This window comes from Astyanax mexicanus, chromosome 16 (genome assembly GCF_023375975.1).
Source record: "Astyanax mexicanus isolate ESR-SI-001 chromosome 16, AstMex3_surface, whole genome shotgun sequence".
Lineage (NCBI taxonomy): Eukaryota > Metazoa > Chordata > Actinopteri > Characiformes > Acestrorhamphidae > Astyanax > Astyanax mexicanus.
The window spans coordinates 10398375-10416699 of NC_064423.1; the positions used below are offsets into that span (position 1 = coordinate 10398375).

Below are 18325 nucleotides of genomic sequence, written 5' to 3' on the forward strand. Positions count from 1 at the left end.
AAAACTAATTTAAAAACGATGGAATGAGACCTTTAAGCAATATCATTCTTAAAGTTGTTCATAAAATCTTAATATTAATATTTATCGAGAGATGTACCCCAAATCTTTACTTAAAAATCACTTAAATACTAAAAGAAAGTACAGTTGTCAAAGTATATGACACCTTATACTGTATAATAGCACTGGTCCTTGGCTCCCTCCATTAGATTCTTGTCAGTGTAACAGATTTGTTTCAACTCTTGCTGGTTAAACTGTATAAGGTAATATTTTACATTTTTTTCCACTTTTCCCAGAACCAAACCACCACTGAATCAGAGTAATTGAAGCAGGAGTGTGTAGTGTTGCTGTGTGTTAAGCTCGGTTTGGTCTACAGGAATGAAATCATCCTCAGGCCTGGTCTGCAGTATCTCACTTGTCCCTTAGGACGGCAATAAACTCCTGAGTTAGAGATATTAAAAACAAATATTATGCTGCATAATGGACAACAGGCTCATGCTTGTAGAGACAGGAATACTTTCTGCGAGCGCAGCACTAATGTTTCAGTGTCACGTCCCCTGGTGGTTAGACTGTTGTTATAGCTGATACAACAACTGCTGTTAGTCCAGTCCATCTTACTGGTGTTGATGGTGTTATTACCTTTTCTTGGCTCAGTGGCTGTACGGCTCGTTTTAAAGTGAAACCTGTGAGAGATCGGAAATTAGAAACAGCTAAATCGTGTAATTGAAAGATTGTTACATTTATTTTTGAACATTGCACTGGATGGAAAGACTTCCTTTTTTTAAATAAATTTATTTCTATTTTTTATCCCATTTCTCCTCAGTTTACAAGACCAATTACCCAACCCACTCATTAGGACTCCCACTCTCACTAGTGATGCCCCAACACACCAGGAGGGTGACAACTAGCACATGCCTCCTCCGTCACATATAAAGTCAGCCACCGCTTCTTTTTACTCAGCAGCATTGCAGAGTAGCATCACAGCGTGCTCGGAGGAAAGCTCAGCAACTCGGTTCTGATACATCAGCTCACAGGTGCAGCCTTGTGCTGATCAACATCACCCTTTGGAGTGATGAGGGGAAAGAGCGCCATCTACCCACCCAGAGAGAGCAGGGCCAATTGTGCTCTCTCAAGAGACGACTTCAGTTTTTTAAATCAGTTTCTCTGATTTTGCTATTTATAGGTATATGTTTGATTAAAATTAACAAAGTTTTTTTTTCTTTAAACTACAGACAACATTTCTCCATAATTCCAAATAAAAATGTTGTCATTTAGAGCATTTATTTGCAGAAATAGCTGAAATAACAAAAAAGATGCAGAGCTTTCAGATCTTAAATAATGCAAAGAAAACAAGTCAAGTTGAAATAACCCTGGTTTTTAATCACAGTTTTCATGCATCTTGGCATGTTCTCCTCCACCAGTCTTACACACTGCTTTTGGATAACTTTACGCCACGCCTGGTGCAAAAATTCAAGCAGTTTAGCTTGGTTTGTTGGCTTGTGATCATCCATCTTCCTCTTGATTATATTCCAGAGGTTTTTAATTAGGTAAAATCAAAGAAACTCCTCATTTTTAAGTGGTCTCTTATTTTCCAGAGCTGTATTACTTTTTTTAACTGCATTACTGAAATAAAGTACCTTTCAAGGATTCACAGATATCTCCCTTGTTTCTCTTGTTTCTTCTCAACAGACAGATCGACAGTATGATGCCCACCAGGCCCACCGTTCTTCCAAGCCTCCCAAGGACTCCTACCTAGTCGAGCAGGTGTTCAGCCCCCACCACTTCCCCCCTTCCGTCAAGTCCCACGTCAAGGGCAGCCCCCTCTACACTGACCTGCGATTGGCCGGCGTGCCCGATGGCAAGCGTCCGCAGCCCTCTTGGACCATAGAGGAATTCAAACGCAACTCAGGAGACAAGAGCAAACTCAGTGCACTGGACCTGCAGGTGAGAATGTCCTTTGGGGACGCTGGGGTTGTTTCTGGTTGATTGGAATCCTGGCTGGCAGGTTGGCCAGGTCGATCTGAAGTGATCTGTATGTCACAGGTGTTTACCACCAGCTGTAACAGCGTTTCGCAGAGATTGGATTGGCCTCAAAGGCGGCGGCACGAGGGGATAGAGAGCTTTAATGACATTGGCAGGCCTTCTGGGCTTTGTATGGGAGGTTGCACTGAATCAATGTCCTGCTGCCACACTTGGAAGAGGGCCTAGAGGTCATTCTGTAGCCTGAATCACCGAACGACTCGCTGAGAAATCTCTGAGATTTGGCAAAAGTCTAGTAATCCTGGTAAATTTCTGCGCCTTAAACCCAACGTCGAACCCAGAAAGGTCTGTTTACTTTAGATTAAGACTCACAATGTTATTCGTCTCTGACAATATTGGTTCAGTTTTAGCCGTCCCCAGAGGTGCCTGTGCAGAAAACGCAGGAGGCAGTGCTCTTGAGATCCTGTTAAAACAAAATGTAATCATTCATCTCTGTTCCATTGATTTATGCAAACGGTCAATGTTTGAGAAGGACAGCTTCTTTGATTGAACCAATTGAACTGCCCTTGAAACCTAAAAAAAAAAAAAAAAAAAAAAAAAAACAATGACACAGTCAAGACTGCTGCCTGCTGACCTCATAAATCCTGCTACATAAGTGCTGCAGCAGAGATACCAAGGCCAAAGCTGGTGTCTTCTGGTTCTGGTATTCGGTTCTGCCACAGTCTTCGTTTCTGTGTGTGGGTGGAAAGTGGGCTAACATTTTAGTTGCTGAGTATTGCGCTTGATTGCGAGAGTACAACATTAAAGGAGTCTATTTCTGAAGCTGTTCCCGCGAGAAATACTGTACAGAAATTTGTCAGGCAGAGGGAGGAAAGTTCTGGGCTCTGGGCAACACCAGAAAGTGATCCTTTAGTCCTTTAGGCTTCAGCATAGTCCAGGCGATTGCTCTAAGACTGCAAGTGAAACTCATCTTCCCCTAAAATGTCAAAAAATAAGTGATCAAATATATACTGTTGTCATTGACTAAATATGCGCTACAACGCGCTCAACTTTTGTTCAGAATCAGCTTCTTATCACTGGTAACGACGCGGCTTTCATCTCATTCATTCCCGCAGCTTCACAGTGCTGCTTTAAACAGATGCGGATGCTGAGCGTCCACAGAGTTCAATAGCGAAACAAAGCGTGCAGCGAAACGAGACGAGACATTGGATAAATGCTGGGCTTTGTCCCGCCCATGGGACGCTCAGCGTCTCTGGGGGTCTATGGGGCAGTGGGCCGACCTCGGCTGGCCCGGACACTCAGCTTCTGCATGATGATTAGATGATCTGTCTGAGGCCGAATCCCTTTTTGATTGACAGCGGAATGAGCGAATCAGCGATCTTTTGGTGTAAATATCTGAGCTGCGAGCATTTAATTTCTATTCTGTTCTGAGTTGAACTGGAGACTTTCCTAATCCTCTTAGGGGCATTTTCTTTGTTAAAAACGACTAGCGACAAATCAAGCTTCTATTTCTGGTGTTTTTGTAACTGCTTGTGTTTGGAGACTGACTTCTATCACTCTTTCTGACTTCTATCACTCTTTCTGACTTCTATCACTCTTTCTGACTTCTATCACTCTTTCTGAATTCTATCGCAGTTTCTGTCCAGCGGGTGCTGCTGAGCCCCTTCATGGTCACAAAGCACTCACAGGCGGCCACACTTCAAACAACCCTCGCGCCAGTGCAAGCTGCACATAATGGTAGACAGTTTTAATGCTGTGGACAGGATTTTGGTGAAGCCATTTGAAACTTAGAGGTAAACAGCAGGGCAAAAAGGTGGGGAAAAGGTACAGGTCTTCTCTGCTATCCTGGTATGACAAAGTGAGCTGGCTAACTGGAAGTGCTGTAACAAATAAAATGTACTGTTGACCATGCCTCTTGATGAAACTATCTCAGGGAGGGTAGAATTTACGTATATAAATAAACCGACACATTTTAAGATGTAGGCCGAAATTGAGCTTCCCCTCCTTGAAAGAAAGGCATCTGCCACTGGTTTTGAGATACTAGGACAATGAGGCTAACTTGTCCTGAACTATAATTCAGGAATTTTGATGTTGATGTATTCTTTAACCCTTTCAGATCAGAGTTATATTCCAGTGATGGAAAAATATAGAAATGCTGTTTCTTTGCCTGTAATGCACACAAATAAGGAATCTAATACTCTGACATAAAGTCCAGATAAATCTAATTAACTAAACAAAAATCATGTCCATTGTATTGGAAGCCTGTTTTTATTTTTTTTTATCTTACATTTGATAAAAAAATTAAAAAAAACTTTGCCTCCAATGGCTTAGAGTCCTGCCAGGCTTTAATTCCTGAGCTTCCATTTTTTTTGTGGGCAGGGCTAAGCTACTGTTTCATTGGCTTGCAAATGTATTCATTGGCTGGTTCATGCTCTATTCTGATGAATGACAGTTAGTCTCAAATAGTTTTATGTGCAGCACAGCATTAAAAAAACGAATATATGATGTCTGTTGTAATCCTTCAGTATAAACTAAGAATGCTTTCACACAGGCTGGTGACGAGTCACTAGCGTCTAAGCTAAGTTGGTTTCTTGCGGTTGTGTTTAACACTGCATTAGGTGAAAGAACTACATGTGTCTGTTTATCTTCTATCAGAAGACAATTTGCTGATTTATATCCAAGATTTGATTACAAGCATCAAGCAACACAACGACAGAGCAGCAAGCGACAAATTAAGGTTAGATTTTTTTCAACATTATGTAAGTGAACATTCAGAACACGCTCTACTAAATCAAACCAAAATATATTAGCTGGCTGCCTGGTGTCTTTCATAGCACCACAGTGGGCACTATGTTAGGGATCTATAGCGCACTATTCAACTGTGCATCACACAGCTAATTGTAGGGCGTGTCGCTGTATGTCTTTGGTATCATAAGGGCACAGAAAATATGCCTTGTGCGGTTCAAAACGTGCAAAACCATGTACTTGTTCTCTTAAATAAACATGGGTGTGTTTTGGGTGTAACGAAAAATAAACCAATCAGTGTGTCACTTGTCTTTCCCTTTTAGAGGCAGGTAAGCTCTGACTTTGGCACATTGATATCTTTTTTATTTTATTTTATTTTATTTCAGATTTTTCCCCATTTTCTCCCAATTTGGATATCCAAATGTCCCACCCCTTTGTGCGTCCCCATCACCGGTGACGCCCGTGACCTTCGGAGGATGCGGACGAGCACACGCCTCCTCCGACACGTGTGAAGTCAATCACCCCTTTTTTTCGAGCTGCTGCGGATGAATCATTGCCTGAGCAGCCAGCGCGCTCGGAGGAAAGCACAGCGGCTAGGTTCCGATTCATCAGCTCACAGACGCTTCGTGCCGCCCAGCGCCACCTTAAGTGTGATGGGGAGAGAGCGCCATCTACCCACCCCAGGAGGAACAGAGCCAATTTTGCTCCCTCTGAGCACCGGCAGCTGATGGCAAAGCTGCATGAGCGGGGGTTCAAACCTGCGACCTCCCGCTCATAGTGGCAGCGCATTAGACCGCTGGACCACTCGGTGCCCCAGGCACATTGATATCTTAACAGGGCATCACTTTTGCGTGTCTCAGCAGAGGATACTGGTTGCAAGGTGTGAAAATAGACTGTTGACGGGGTGTAAGATAGCAACGAGCATCACGACACACCTGGCACATGGTGTACATTGGTGTGATTATCGGCATAGTTAAATTGGGGAGAAAAACAGGATATATGTATATTATAACGAGAGATTCCAGAAGCAAAAGACTTTAGCAGCACAAGAAAAAAAGCATATTTAAAAATATATTAAATATATTAAAAGTATATTTAAAAATTTTATATTTTAGATATTTTTTTGTTTGTATTGAATTTGCATTTGATTCCTTTTGATTCTCAAATTTGTTTTCTGCAGATTTTATTTTTTTGGTGTAAAACATTTGACACAATATTAACTTTTTTTAATTGATTTTAATTATTTTTAAAATTACATGGTGTTATGTGGTGTTCAATTACAATACATTTAAAATTAACATAAACTTACTCTAAAAAAATCCTAGATTTCACCACTGCCACTCTTGTTATTCCTCTAGTCTGTGTTTAGTTTGTAGTCAGTGGGTTTCTGAGGTGGTTCTAGTCTGTGTTCAGCCTTTATATACAGTATTCTTTTGTTGCCCTTTGTCATTTTTGTGGTGTTTAGCATCGGCTTAACACAATGTTGGCCCAATTCCCACAAATTACAGTGTGTTGTCATTTGTTTTGTCAGCTAAAAGCAAAGATTTAATTAATCATAATTCTAATAATTCCTGCTCCTTTCACTGCTGAATCTGTTGTGTTTTCTAATTAGCATCTGTGCTCATTCTCCCAAACCCTTAATGCTGATAAAATCTAACTAGCCCTTTTTTTTTTTTTACAAAGTACAACACGCTTTTACTCTGGATGACAGATTCCTTACAAATCCAGATGCGTCTTCCTCATAATGTGACACACGTTGTTGGCATTGTTTCCTGTAAATTGCAATTCCGCTAAGCCGTGGTGATGCTAGCAAAACAAAACCACATGCTTACCTGTAGTCCTATTGATTGCTAATTTCCTTTAGAATGAAATTGAGGTGGTCTTTCCAAAGGAAAAGGAAATCAGATTAATCCCTCCTGCACACTGGCACCATTGATGCAAGATTACTCTAAGCTAAGTGGAGACAGAGACGGCTAATACCTGCTGTGTGCCTGACGGCTACTCGCTTAAAATCCTGAATGCTGGTAAACCAATGGCCATAGAAAAGCATGGACACTTAGGAACTTAGGTCTTTAATAAGCTAAAATGTTAAAATCTAAGAAAGTGTATAATTAACAGAATTTTAAGAATGAAAATGCAGAAGCATTTGCAGTTCGCACATACACAATAAAACAGCACTCTTTACGCTGTTGTGGTTTGAAGAATTTTCAGTGTAGTAAGATAATTCTGCAGGCTAAAAATTATTAACTGGTTAAACTGAAGTGAAAGAAGCTAACTGTGGTGCTGTTGGTCAGTGTGTGTGTTTATGATAAAGATGAGCTGCTAAGTTAGTACTGTCTGTATGTGTATCAGATAATTACCCTCCTAGGATCTGGCGTCCACATGTGTAGACATCATGAGCACTAAAAATCTCTGTGAGTATGATTTTTTTTAAGGCTATTCAGTAAAATCTCTTCTGGCTGAAGCAGCATTAGCATTAGCCGCTAACTGCAGCGCTAGCTCTTTCGTTGTTCAGAGGTGAGTATATATGACTGTAGCAGTGTTGTGCCAGTTCACAGCTTTTCTGAACTAGTTCAAGTTCAGTTCATACATGCTCAAAGTGAACAGTTCACGTTCAAAGTTCACAATTTTAATTCTGAACTAGTTCAAAGTTCAGTTCATTTTACTTTTTTCGTGAGATATTCAAATAGATACTTTTTTTCACACTACAAGCTAGAAATCACTATACGTTCTTTGAAACTGCTCATTGTAGACATTTGCTCATCACACTGTAATTGTGGGTTTCTTACCAGGTGATGAAAATGTTCATAAGGAGAATCGGTGTCTGTCTCCGTGCCATCACTTCCACTAGCCATTTTTTTTTTATTGCAGCACTTTCTCTCACTCCCGTCATTGGTCTCTCTCCCTCTCTCTCTCTCTCACCCTTGCGCCCCTCGCTCCAGTCCTCCACGCTCCAGTCCTCTGCGCTTCATCACGGGTAATGTTGTGCGCAACCCAGTATGTTATTTACTAGCCAACGTTCATTTACAGTGATGTCTGCTGTTTATGACACATAATGTAAACTAATTCACGTTCAAGTTCTTTAAAAAAAATGTGTTGCGTTCAGTTCAACGTTCACGAAAACATGAGCGTGTTCAATGAACGCGTTCTTTTGAACTCGTTCACGCACAACACTGGACTGTAGCCTGCATGATTACTGTGCTAAAACTAGCTACGTGGGATGAACCGCTAGCTGATAGCGCCCTGGATTACCAGAACACTCAGGGTTTCTCAGTTTAGTGCTGTTGGGCGGCATTTACTAGCGCTAATCGCTACTAACTGTGACAAGCGCTGCCTCCAAGCACGAATCCTGATTAATTAAAAGGGTACCGTGGCGATAAACTTGTTCCTTACTATTGTCACTTAAAATGCGCCTTATAACCTGGTGCACCTTGTGTATAAAAAAATAAACCAGAAAATATATGTTACACTTCTGAAAATGATGGGCCAACTCATCTCCGGTGCAACATATTTATTTTTGTGTATGCACTGCAAAACACAGAAACAGCAGGTTACAGGAGCTACTCGGTGTGTTATCTGCTAACTGCTCCACCAGGTACTGACCAATTTCCTCTGCATTACAGAAACAGTGACATAATACACATGTATAGTAAACCCAAATAGAAAAACAGTATTACAGTATAATTCTTATGATAGCTAATTACATTAATGTCTCTGCATATTTACAGTTTTATTTCCACATACATCACAGTAGTAAACTCACTAAATCACCAGAATGCATTTACTGTGTAACTAAGTATCAATATGAACTCTTATTACTCTGCTTCTAGTTTTTATTGTGTTTTTAACAACAATTTTAGTCAATTTTTAATCCCTTCTTAACTCAATTGCTCCTATGAATTGTATTTTAAACAAAATCCATTTTAAATGAAGATCTTTTTAGCTTATATCTCCTATATTCCATATTAATTAATTAACAGAAAGCATTTACACCGAATCTGGTAAACAGAACATATATAGTGCAGCTTTAAACCAAAACTAGCTCAAAAATAGCAAAAATGGAAAATACAGACTTAAATTCTAGCCGAATAACTAGACTAGTTCAAGTATAAGACCACATGTTCTTCATAGCTTAGCACAAGGCTCAGTCTGATTCACATTTAGCTTTAGCTTCTACCGATTAGCTTTCAAACCTAAAACAGCTCTGAAACTCATTAAAACGACTCCTTCGACCACAAGTTTGACATTTTCACAACAAAAAACTCTAACGAGTCACTAATACTGTTAACTCTCACTTTATCTACAATTTATCACTCAGCTTACCTGCAAAACACAGAAACAGCAGGTTACAGGAGCTACTCGGTGTGTTATCTGCTAACTGCTCCACCAGGTACTGACCAATTTTCTCTGCTGGTTAGAGTATTAGACCCTGGTGCCTGTCACCGAGCGCCCTCTACTGGCGAAACTTATATTGCCTTGTTAAATAACAATAGGAACCTTAACAGTAGTTCTATGAGAAGGAGACAATACATAAAAATAAAATAGGGGGCTACTATTTTCACACACTTAACTATTTTAGAGTGCCACACTCTCCCCCACAAATTTAAATGTCTCCTGACATTTCTGGTTACCAACTACATTTGACTATAGATTTAACATAGTCCCACAGACCATGGTCTCCAAAATGCATTACTCTCAATTACATGAGCCTTAGTTATCTTAGCATCTCTCTGGACCAAAGTTGGCTGACCTAAAGTGTCATAACTCAGTACCTTTGGTTTCTGACTTTGTCTTTTGGGTCGCTGTCTCTCAGAGTCAGTCTCACCTCTGTTTGAACCTGGACTGTCAATCACTGCCTTACTTGTCCCTAAGCTTTCAAGGTCAATGCCAGGACTTGGTATCTGATTGGGTATGTCCTCTTCGCTCTGTAGTGGCAAATCCTCTTCTTGAACATTAGGACTTGGTTCAGGCTGGAATGGTTCTGCCAAAGGATTGAGTAGAGTCTGCCTCTGTTGCCTCTCTGGAACAGGCCTGAGGTACCACTGGTAAGTACCACTGTAGTCATCATCCGATGTGTCACCACTTTCTGGGTGCTGCTGCTGTGGTGTACTCGTACGTCTCAACTTTTTCTTTGTAACAGCTGGAGTGTTTTTGTGTGGCTTAACAGTGTGTGCTGGTGGCTTTTCAAGGGGTAGGAAGTCACATGGAAGTAGGAGATTCCTGTGCACCACCTTTTCTCTTCCTTGACCAGTTTCAGGGCAGATCCTATACACAGGGCTGTCATCTGTTTTTCTCCCCATCACTTTGTAGGTCTGGTTCTCCCAATAGGACTGAATCTTAGCGGGTCCACCTCTAGGAGTGAGATTTCGGAGAAGAACTCTATCACCAGGCTGAAGATCTCTCCCTTTAACTCTCCTGTCATAATATGCTTTTCCTCTTGCCGCTTCTTTGGTAGCTGATTCAGAAGCCACTTTGTAAGCTTCCTGCATTCTCTGTTTCCAACAGCTGACATAGTCATCATAGTCCATATGAGCTTCATCTTCCCTTAGATTGAAGAGCAGGTCGATGGGCAAGCGTGGAGACCGGCCGAAGATGAGGTAATATGGGGCATACCCTGTTGCTTCACTCTTCGTACAGTTGTACGCATGGACAACTTTAGCCAGTGACTCTTTCCAATCATCCTTCTCCTTGTCCTCCAGAGTTCGTAACATGGACAGCAAGGTACGGTTGAATCTCTCTACCTGTCCGTTCCCCTGGGGATGGTAGGCTGTTGTGTGGGAGCCCTGGATGCCTGAAAGTTCTTTTAATCTTGCCATGAGCTTGTTATCAAATTCTTTACCCATGTCGTGGTGTAGTCTAGTAGGGAAGCCAAACTTGAGTGCAAAATCATTGAAGAGCTTGTCAGCGACCGTTTTAGCTGCTTTGTTTCTTGTCGGGTAAGCTTGTGCAAACCTGGTAAAGTGATCCATGACCACTAGTATGTATTCATAGCCGTTCTTACACTTTTCCAGGTGGAGAAAGTCTATGGAGACCAGCTGGAATGGGTACGTGGACTGGATCGGGATCAGAGGTGCACAGGTCTGCTTACTTGGCTTTTTCTTTTTAAGACACTCACATTCTTCAGTAACAAAGTGTTCAACCTCTTTTGCCATCTGAGGCCAGTAGAACCTGTCTCGAATCAGGTCGAGCGTCCTTTCCACCCCCAAATGGCCCATGTCTTGGTGAAGTTCTTTGAATACCAGAGGACGATAAGCTTTAGGGACCAATAGCTGCTCTCTGCGGGTTGTTTTTCGACGCAGGACTCCGTTTTGGTCAACGTGAAGCTTCAACCACTGCCTGAGCAGTGCAGCTACTGCAGGAGGCTCAGACTTCACCTCAGCTCTACTTGGTCTTCTATTCTGTGACTTGTACCAGAGCACTCTTGAAAGGACTTCATCTGCTTCCTGGGATGTGCGAATCTGGTCTGGTGTCAAAGGCTGTGAACTTCCAGAATCTCTCATCAACTTCAGAGCACCAACCTGGACAACACCAATACCTTGAGAAGGGCATTTTTGCTCCACCACCACAGACTCCATAGATGCGCTTATGGCCTCCTGTCCCACCTCAGCTGTACAGCTCTTCATGTAGTTGTCAATGTCCAGTGGCATCCGTGACAGCCCATCAGCATCAGCATTGGTCTTACCCGGACGGTAGCGTATGGTGAAGTTATAGCTGGCCAGCTCTGCGACCCATCTGTGGCCTGTGGCGTTGAGCTTTGCGGTGGTGAGCACATATGTTAACGGATTATTATCTGTGTACACCACAAATGACGGAGCATGGTACAAATAATCCCGAAAACGCTCACAAATGGCCCACTTCATTGCCAAAAACTCTAATTTGCCTGAGTGCAGGTGGTACTTTTTCTCGGCCGGACTCAGAGTTCGGGAACCATATGCTATAACTCTCATCTTGCCTTGCTGCCGCTGGTATAAGACAGCACCTAGCCCAACTTGTGATGCATCACAATGTAACACAAAGGGTTCGGTGATGTCGGGGTACCCGAGCACAGGAGGTTTAGTAAGTGCATCTATGAGCTGGTTCAATGTCTCTTGGTGGGAGCTAGTCCACTGAATAGGCATGCGTGATGGTAAATGGCCTTTACTTTTCTTCACCCCTGTTTTAGTCTTGTTAACTTTGACTGGAGCAGAGTTCTCAGAGGGGGGAGGACTAAGCAGGCTGTAGAGTGGATGGGCTACACGAGAAAAGTTGGGGATGAAGGGCCTATAATAAGAGAGAAAACCAAGCATTTGACGCACATCTCCAACAGTTGCAGGTGTTTTCTCCTTTAAGGCCATCACTGGGGCCAACTCTGCTGGGTCCATCGTGTAACCTTCCCCTGTCACTAGCTTGCCCAGAAACTTCACACTTTTCCTGAACAGTTCACATTTTTTTGGGGTCAGCTTCACACCATGCTCTCTGTAACGCTGGAGGACCAGGCGAAGGTGCTTGAGATGTTCTTCAAAGTCGCTGCTGTGCACCAGGTTATCGTCCAGGTATGGTAGGCAAATGGTGTCCCTGAGGCCTGCCATACAGTGTTCCATGCTCCTTTGAAACTCAGCAGGTGAGGCACTCAGACCAAAAGGAACGCGAACCCATTGATATAGCCCCCAGGGTGTGATGAAGGCGGTCAAAGGGCGACTTTCTTCATCCAAGAAACCCTGGTGGTACGCTTTACCCTGGTCCAGCACTGAAAACCAAACGCTTCCACCCAGTGTATCCAGCATGTCCTGAATCCTTGGTATAGGATGCCGATCCGGAACAGACTTGCGGTTGAGCTCCCTGTAGTCACAACAAAGGCGAAGGGTGCCATCTTTCTTGCGTACGCACACTACAGGTGACGAATAGGGAGACCGTGATGGTGTGATCCAACCTTTGTTAAGCAGGTCCTGCAAATACTCCTTGACTTCCTTGTGAAGAGGTTTTGGAACCGACATGTAGGTTTTTTTCACAGGACTTGTGTCATGCAAAGTGATATGCATTTTAAGAGATGGGATGCAGCCCACATCATCACTGTCATAGGCGAATGCCTCACATTCCTCCCTCAACATCTTCTTCACAGCTGCTTGTTGACTTTCTGTTAGATGTTGAAGATCCAATGGGGGATCCCATGACTTTGGTCTCGGTTGGCTCTCGTGTGACTGTGTGTTATTCAGGTTAGGTGACTTTATCTCTGCATTCTTTTTGTCTTCTTGTGTCAGTTCATTTACTTTTGTCTGGATGTCTGCTGCGTATACAGTCTTTATTGGTTCAAGATGTCCAATCACTTCACGACTCCTGAGATAAATGGTGTGGTCTGTGGTGTTAGTCACTGGGATGGGTACGTATGGCACTTTTCTGTCTGGAATTTGTAACAATACATCATTGACCACAATGCCCTCTGGTGGTGGGTTGGATACATCAGCAACGAAAAACATGTCTTGGCCTACAGCCTGTGAAGTAACATGTGCCCGTGCATACACTGTGGTGACTTGTTTAGCTGGTAAAGGCACCCTCCTTATTCCCGTCCTTACCACACCTGTCTCTGAGTCTTTGCTGCTGTTCTGCACAAGCTTGACAACATTATGTGCCGTCTGAGCAGTTATTTCAAAGGCTTTACTTACATAGTGTGTAAGTTCTTTTCTTCCGTCTTTAGTCTTCACCCCTTTTCTGTTGACAACAGCTTCAATTACATTGTAGCCGATGATAGGTTCACTGGCTACAGCTGGGTCACTGGATACCAGTATTGGCACTCGCAGTTCACTGGTTGGGGACAAATCACTCTCCAGTCTGAAGCTGACTTCTATCCAGCCAATGTACGGGATGGGAGTGTTGTTCGCAGCAAACACTGTGAGCGTCTCATTCTCTAGCAGTTCTGAAACAGGTCTGACCACTGTGTGGGGAAGGTGGTCTTGCCGCCAGCTTTCATTCACAATGCTGGACTGTGCCCCGGAGTCCCACAATACTTTGACTGGATAATTGTCCATACAACAATTTACAGTACAGCGGTTTCCCACTAGGCTTACTAATCTTGACTTGCGTTGGGGGGGTAGATAGCGAACTTCAGTTACAGCTGATAAGGTGGTAGCTGTCATTTCATCGGAGGAGGGTGGTAAGCTTGGCTGTTTATGGGACCGTTGGCTCTGGACTACTGTTGGTCCCACCTCAGTAGTCCCTCCCCGTTTCCCGACGACAGCCTTGGTGCTCGGCATCCACGAGAGTAGTGGCCCTCTCGACCGCACTTAAAGCAGTGTGTGCAGTTATCTCCTTTCCCCTCTTCCCTGCACTTTCTACAACCTTTTTGTCTTTGTTTTAGTGCTCTAGTGGGGGGACTGGTTTCCATAGCGGCTAGAAACATTTCTTTCATTTCCCTGCGGAGTTCTTCTATGATCTGCTGCGTGTCTGGTTTGGTCTCTTTGGTTTTAACTGTTTTCAGGGCTACTGCAGTGGGTGATTCTCTGGGTTTGGAGTGGCTCTGAACAGGTGTCGGGGCTGTCTGGCATTCTGTTTGGAGCTCTTGTACCTTGGGAATCTTAGTTGCAGTGGACCTTTTTCGTTTCTCAGATCTTTCATTTTCTAGCTTTGAAGCTTCGTTGACTTTCTCGATCAGTTCCTCATCTGTTATGGTCATGTCACTCAGGAGGGGCAGTAGCTGATACTTAATGGAGTCACTAAGCAGCCCAGTTTCAATGGAGCGGAGAAACTTGCGCTGAATTGTGGCTCTGCTGTACAGTTCATCAGTCTCCTCATTTGCTGCTTTCCATAACAGTTTCTCTTTGAGTTCGATACAACGAAAGACAAAATTTAGGGCTGTTTCTTTGGGTTCTTGGGAGATATTGAGAAGCTGGTGGTAAAGCTCAGTGTGGCTGTCTACTCTGTAGTGTCCCTTTAATATGGTGAGCACTTTGCTAAGTGTGAGCCCACGTTTTATCTCCAACATATCTCTTAGGGGCATTCCTGGACTAATGGCCCTAATTACTGCTTCAACTATTTCAATCTCTGAATGTCCCTTTTCAACTCCATTCTCAATCTGACGGACTAAACTGAGGTAAGACAACTTATCCTTCTGCCCACTTTCTCCAATCTGCCCAGAGATTTTAAACTCTCTCCTTAAAGTTACCTCTTGCAGAGTTCGGGTTGGCTCTGGTCGGGTTTTGGATGGATAATCGGTTGTCTGGACTAAAATGGCATGTGGAATGGTGTTGAGGTCTTTTTGAGGTTCACACTCCTTAACTGTGGGTTCCTCTTCTGACTGACATTTCTTTTCACTCAGTCTCTGGATGTATGTGGCTATGTCTTTATAAAATTGTTCCACCTGCTCTTCTTCTTCACTTTTTTCTATCTCATCAAACATGCTCTCTGCTAACCTGATGAGTGTCCTCTTGGTCTTGCGTTGAGGCTCTCCGCTGTCCAGGCCGGAACACTTCAGTCGCCTGCAGACATCCATGAGAGGCTCTCTATCCAGCTGCCACAAGGCTGCACTCACTTGATCGCGCAGAAGCTGTATGATTTCCATTTTTTTTTTGATGGTTCGTCTTTTGGGAAGGAAGGAGGTTGGTGATGGGGTTGACTCACCAGCGCCTCCTCCTGGCTGGCTCGCCAAAATATGTTACACTTCTGAAAATGATGGGCCAACTCATCTCCGGTGCAACATATTTATTTTTGTGTATGCACTGCAAAACACAGAAACAGCAGGTTACAGGAGCTACTCGGTGTGTTATCTGCTAACTGCTCCACCAGGTACTGACCAATTTCCTCTGCATTACAGAAACAGTGACATAATACACATGTATAGTAAACCCAAATAGAAAAACAGTATTACAGTATAATTCTTATGATAGCTAATTACATTAATGTCTCTGCATATTTACAGTTTTATTTCCACATACATCACAGTAGTAAACTCACTAAATCACCAGAATGCATTTACTGTGTAACTAAGTATCAATATGAACTCTTATTACTCTGCTTCTAGTTTTTATTGTGTTTTTAACAACAATTTTAGTCAATTTTTAATCCCTTCTTAACTCAATTGCTCCTATGAATTGTATTTTAAACAAAATCCATTTTAAATGAAGATCTTTTTAGCTTATATCTCCTATATTCCATATTAATTAATTAACAGAAAGCATTTACACCGAATCTGGTAAACAGAACATATATAGTGCAGCTTTAAACCAAAACTAGCTCAAAAATAGCAAAAATGGAAAATACAGACTTAAATTCTAGCCGAATAACTAGACTAGTTCAAGTATAAGACCACATGTTCTTCATAGCTTAGCACAAGGCTCAGTCTGATTCACATTTAGCTTTAGCTTCTACCGATTAGCTTTCAAACCTAAAACAGCTCTGAAACTCATTAAAACGACTCCTTCGACCACAAGTTTGACATTTTCACAACAAAAAACTCTAACGAGTCACTAATACTGTTAACTCTCACTTTATCTACAATTTATCACTCAGCTTACCTGCAAAACACAGAAACAGCAGGTTACAGGAGCTACTCGGTGTGTTATCTGCTAACTGCTCCACCAGGTACTGACCAATTTTCTCTGCTGGTTAGAGTATTAGACCCTGGTGCCTGTCACCGAGCGCCCTCTACTGGCGAAACTTATATTGCCTTGTTAAATAACAATAGGAACCTTAACAGTAGTTCTATGAGAAGGAGACAATACATAAAAATAAAATAGGGGGCTACTATTTTCACACACTTAACTATTTTAGAGTGCCACATATACGTTCATTGATAATATGCCTTATAATATGATGCGTCTTATAGTCCATAAAATACGGTATATGGTTCCTTTGATGAGTGGAAGTATCTGGCTCCACTTTTTCTCTTCACTGTGTAGACCCTGCTTGCAAATTTGGCAATATGGTTGGACATTAGAACAGAACAGATTAGAACCGCAACGTCCATGTTTTCTCTAGTAACTGTTTAAACCTAAAGGTTGATTATACACCTGGTTAGTGGTGAATGCAGCTTTCTAAGTACAATACCAGACACATGTTAAAGTGGCAGTCCACGCATTTCCGAGTGAAGAAGGGACAAAATATTGTGTTTAATGGTACCAGTGTACTAAAACCACGATCCCTGCTAAGCCTAATATATTAATTCTAAAAACTGGGTTGTCAGGTCGATTTTCGAGGTAGTTCTTCTGGCCACGTCACACGCCTTTGCGTATTTACGTCACACGTACAACCTCTAAAAGAGAATCCGACTCAGTTTTACTGAACCCGAGCGGCTGGTATAGCAATGGGGACTTCAGAAGGGGAAACTCAGAGCTCAGTATCTCTAACTATTCACTCATAGTTAAACCAAAGAAACGAAGGAGTGAAGTTCCTGACTTAGTGCGCTTTCTCTCTCTCTGACTGAACATAACCTGGAATCGGATTCATCCACTCTGAAAGGAGACCGCATCACACCCACCCAGTTTAAAATGGTGCATTTACCCTTTCTCACCAGAGAGGGCCCTAAATCCCGCAAATCCCCAAATTTACGGACATCAGCTTTAAACAAGTGTTACACAAACGAAAATAAATTTTATACTTCAGATTTTCAAAGTAGAACTGTTTGCTTTGACGCCAACTTTAATGTTCCGCATTTTTGGCTGATTCTCTCAGTTGGCTTCATGAGGTACAACCTGGAATGGTTCTCTAACTGTCTTAAATGAGTTCTAGAGGTGATTTTTGAGCTCTTGTTAAAGGCTTTTCCTTCACTCTGCACTCTAACTAGTTCCAAGCCACCTGGGTTGGGTTTTTATGTCGGGTGTTTGTGAAGGCTAAACACTTTTTTGTCTACTACCTACAGTAAGTAACTGCATATTGTCCCTGTACAATAAAAAACACTTATCTCCATTTTTGTCGATTTTTTAAGTTTACTACATAATTTGAACAGACAAACTGTCCCTTAAACTGTGCCAAAAATTATTGATGAACCAACCAATAGAAATACTTCAAAATGACCTGAAATAAAGTCTTTTTACATTGACTTCTACTGAAAGTTTACAATGTTTTTTATTGGACAGCAACGATATGGGTTTTATTATATTTATCTGCAATGTAGCAAATAATACAAATAAAGAGCCAATATTATTATTAAAGGATGTGCCCAACTTTTAACTGATACTATAAATATAATAAACCAGTACTCTTAGGATAACTGACTGCTTAAAATTGATTCACATATTTAATTTATATATAAACGTTTATACAGTAAGTTAACCCGCTCCTATCTTGGTGCCAAAAAAAAAAAAAAAAACAAGCAGAAATGAACATATAGCGAGTAATTAAAGTCTAGTTATAAAGTAAATGTTTCTCCATTAAACACTGCAAGAAATGACTGGTTAAAATGTGTTCCAGGCCAGTTTAAAACTAAAATGTAATACAACCACTTCCTTTACCTGGAAATTCTTGAAGAAGCATTATAAAGATCTATTCATGCTAAGACTGAATGCCAAAGAAACCAAACAACAGAAAGAAACATGAGCAGAATGATCAGAATTATATGAAATAAAAGTGTTGAGACACTTATTTACATTAATAATGGTTTGCAGCAGGCTGGGTATTTGGAATCAAACCAGCTCAT

General features: G+C 42.0%; 1 protein-coding gene across 1 annotated transcript in view; it reads left to right on the forward strand.

Moving 5' to 3' along the window:
- minar1 (membrane integral NOTCH2 associated receptor 1) overlaps positions 1–18325 on the forward strand; it is a 52920-nt gene that overhangs the window by 20484 nt on the left and 14111 nt on the right. Inside the window, exon 3 of the mRNA XM_007237229.4 lies at positions 1687–1941. Coding sequence (XP_007237291.3) covers positions 1687–1941 — 255 coding nt within the window. The remainder of the gene's footprint in view (positions 1–1686; positions 1942–18325) is intronic.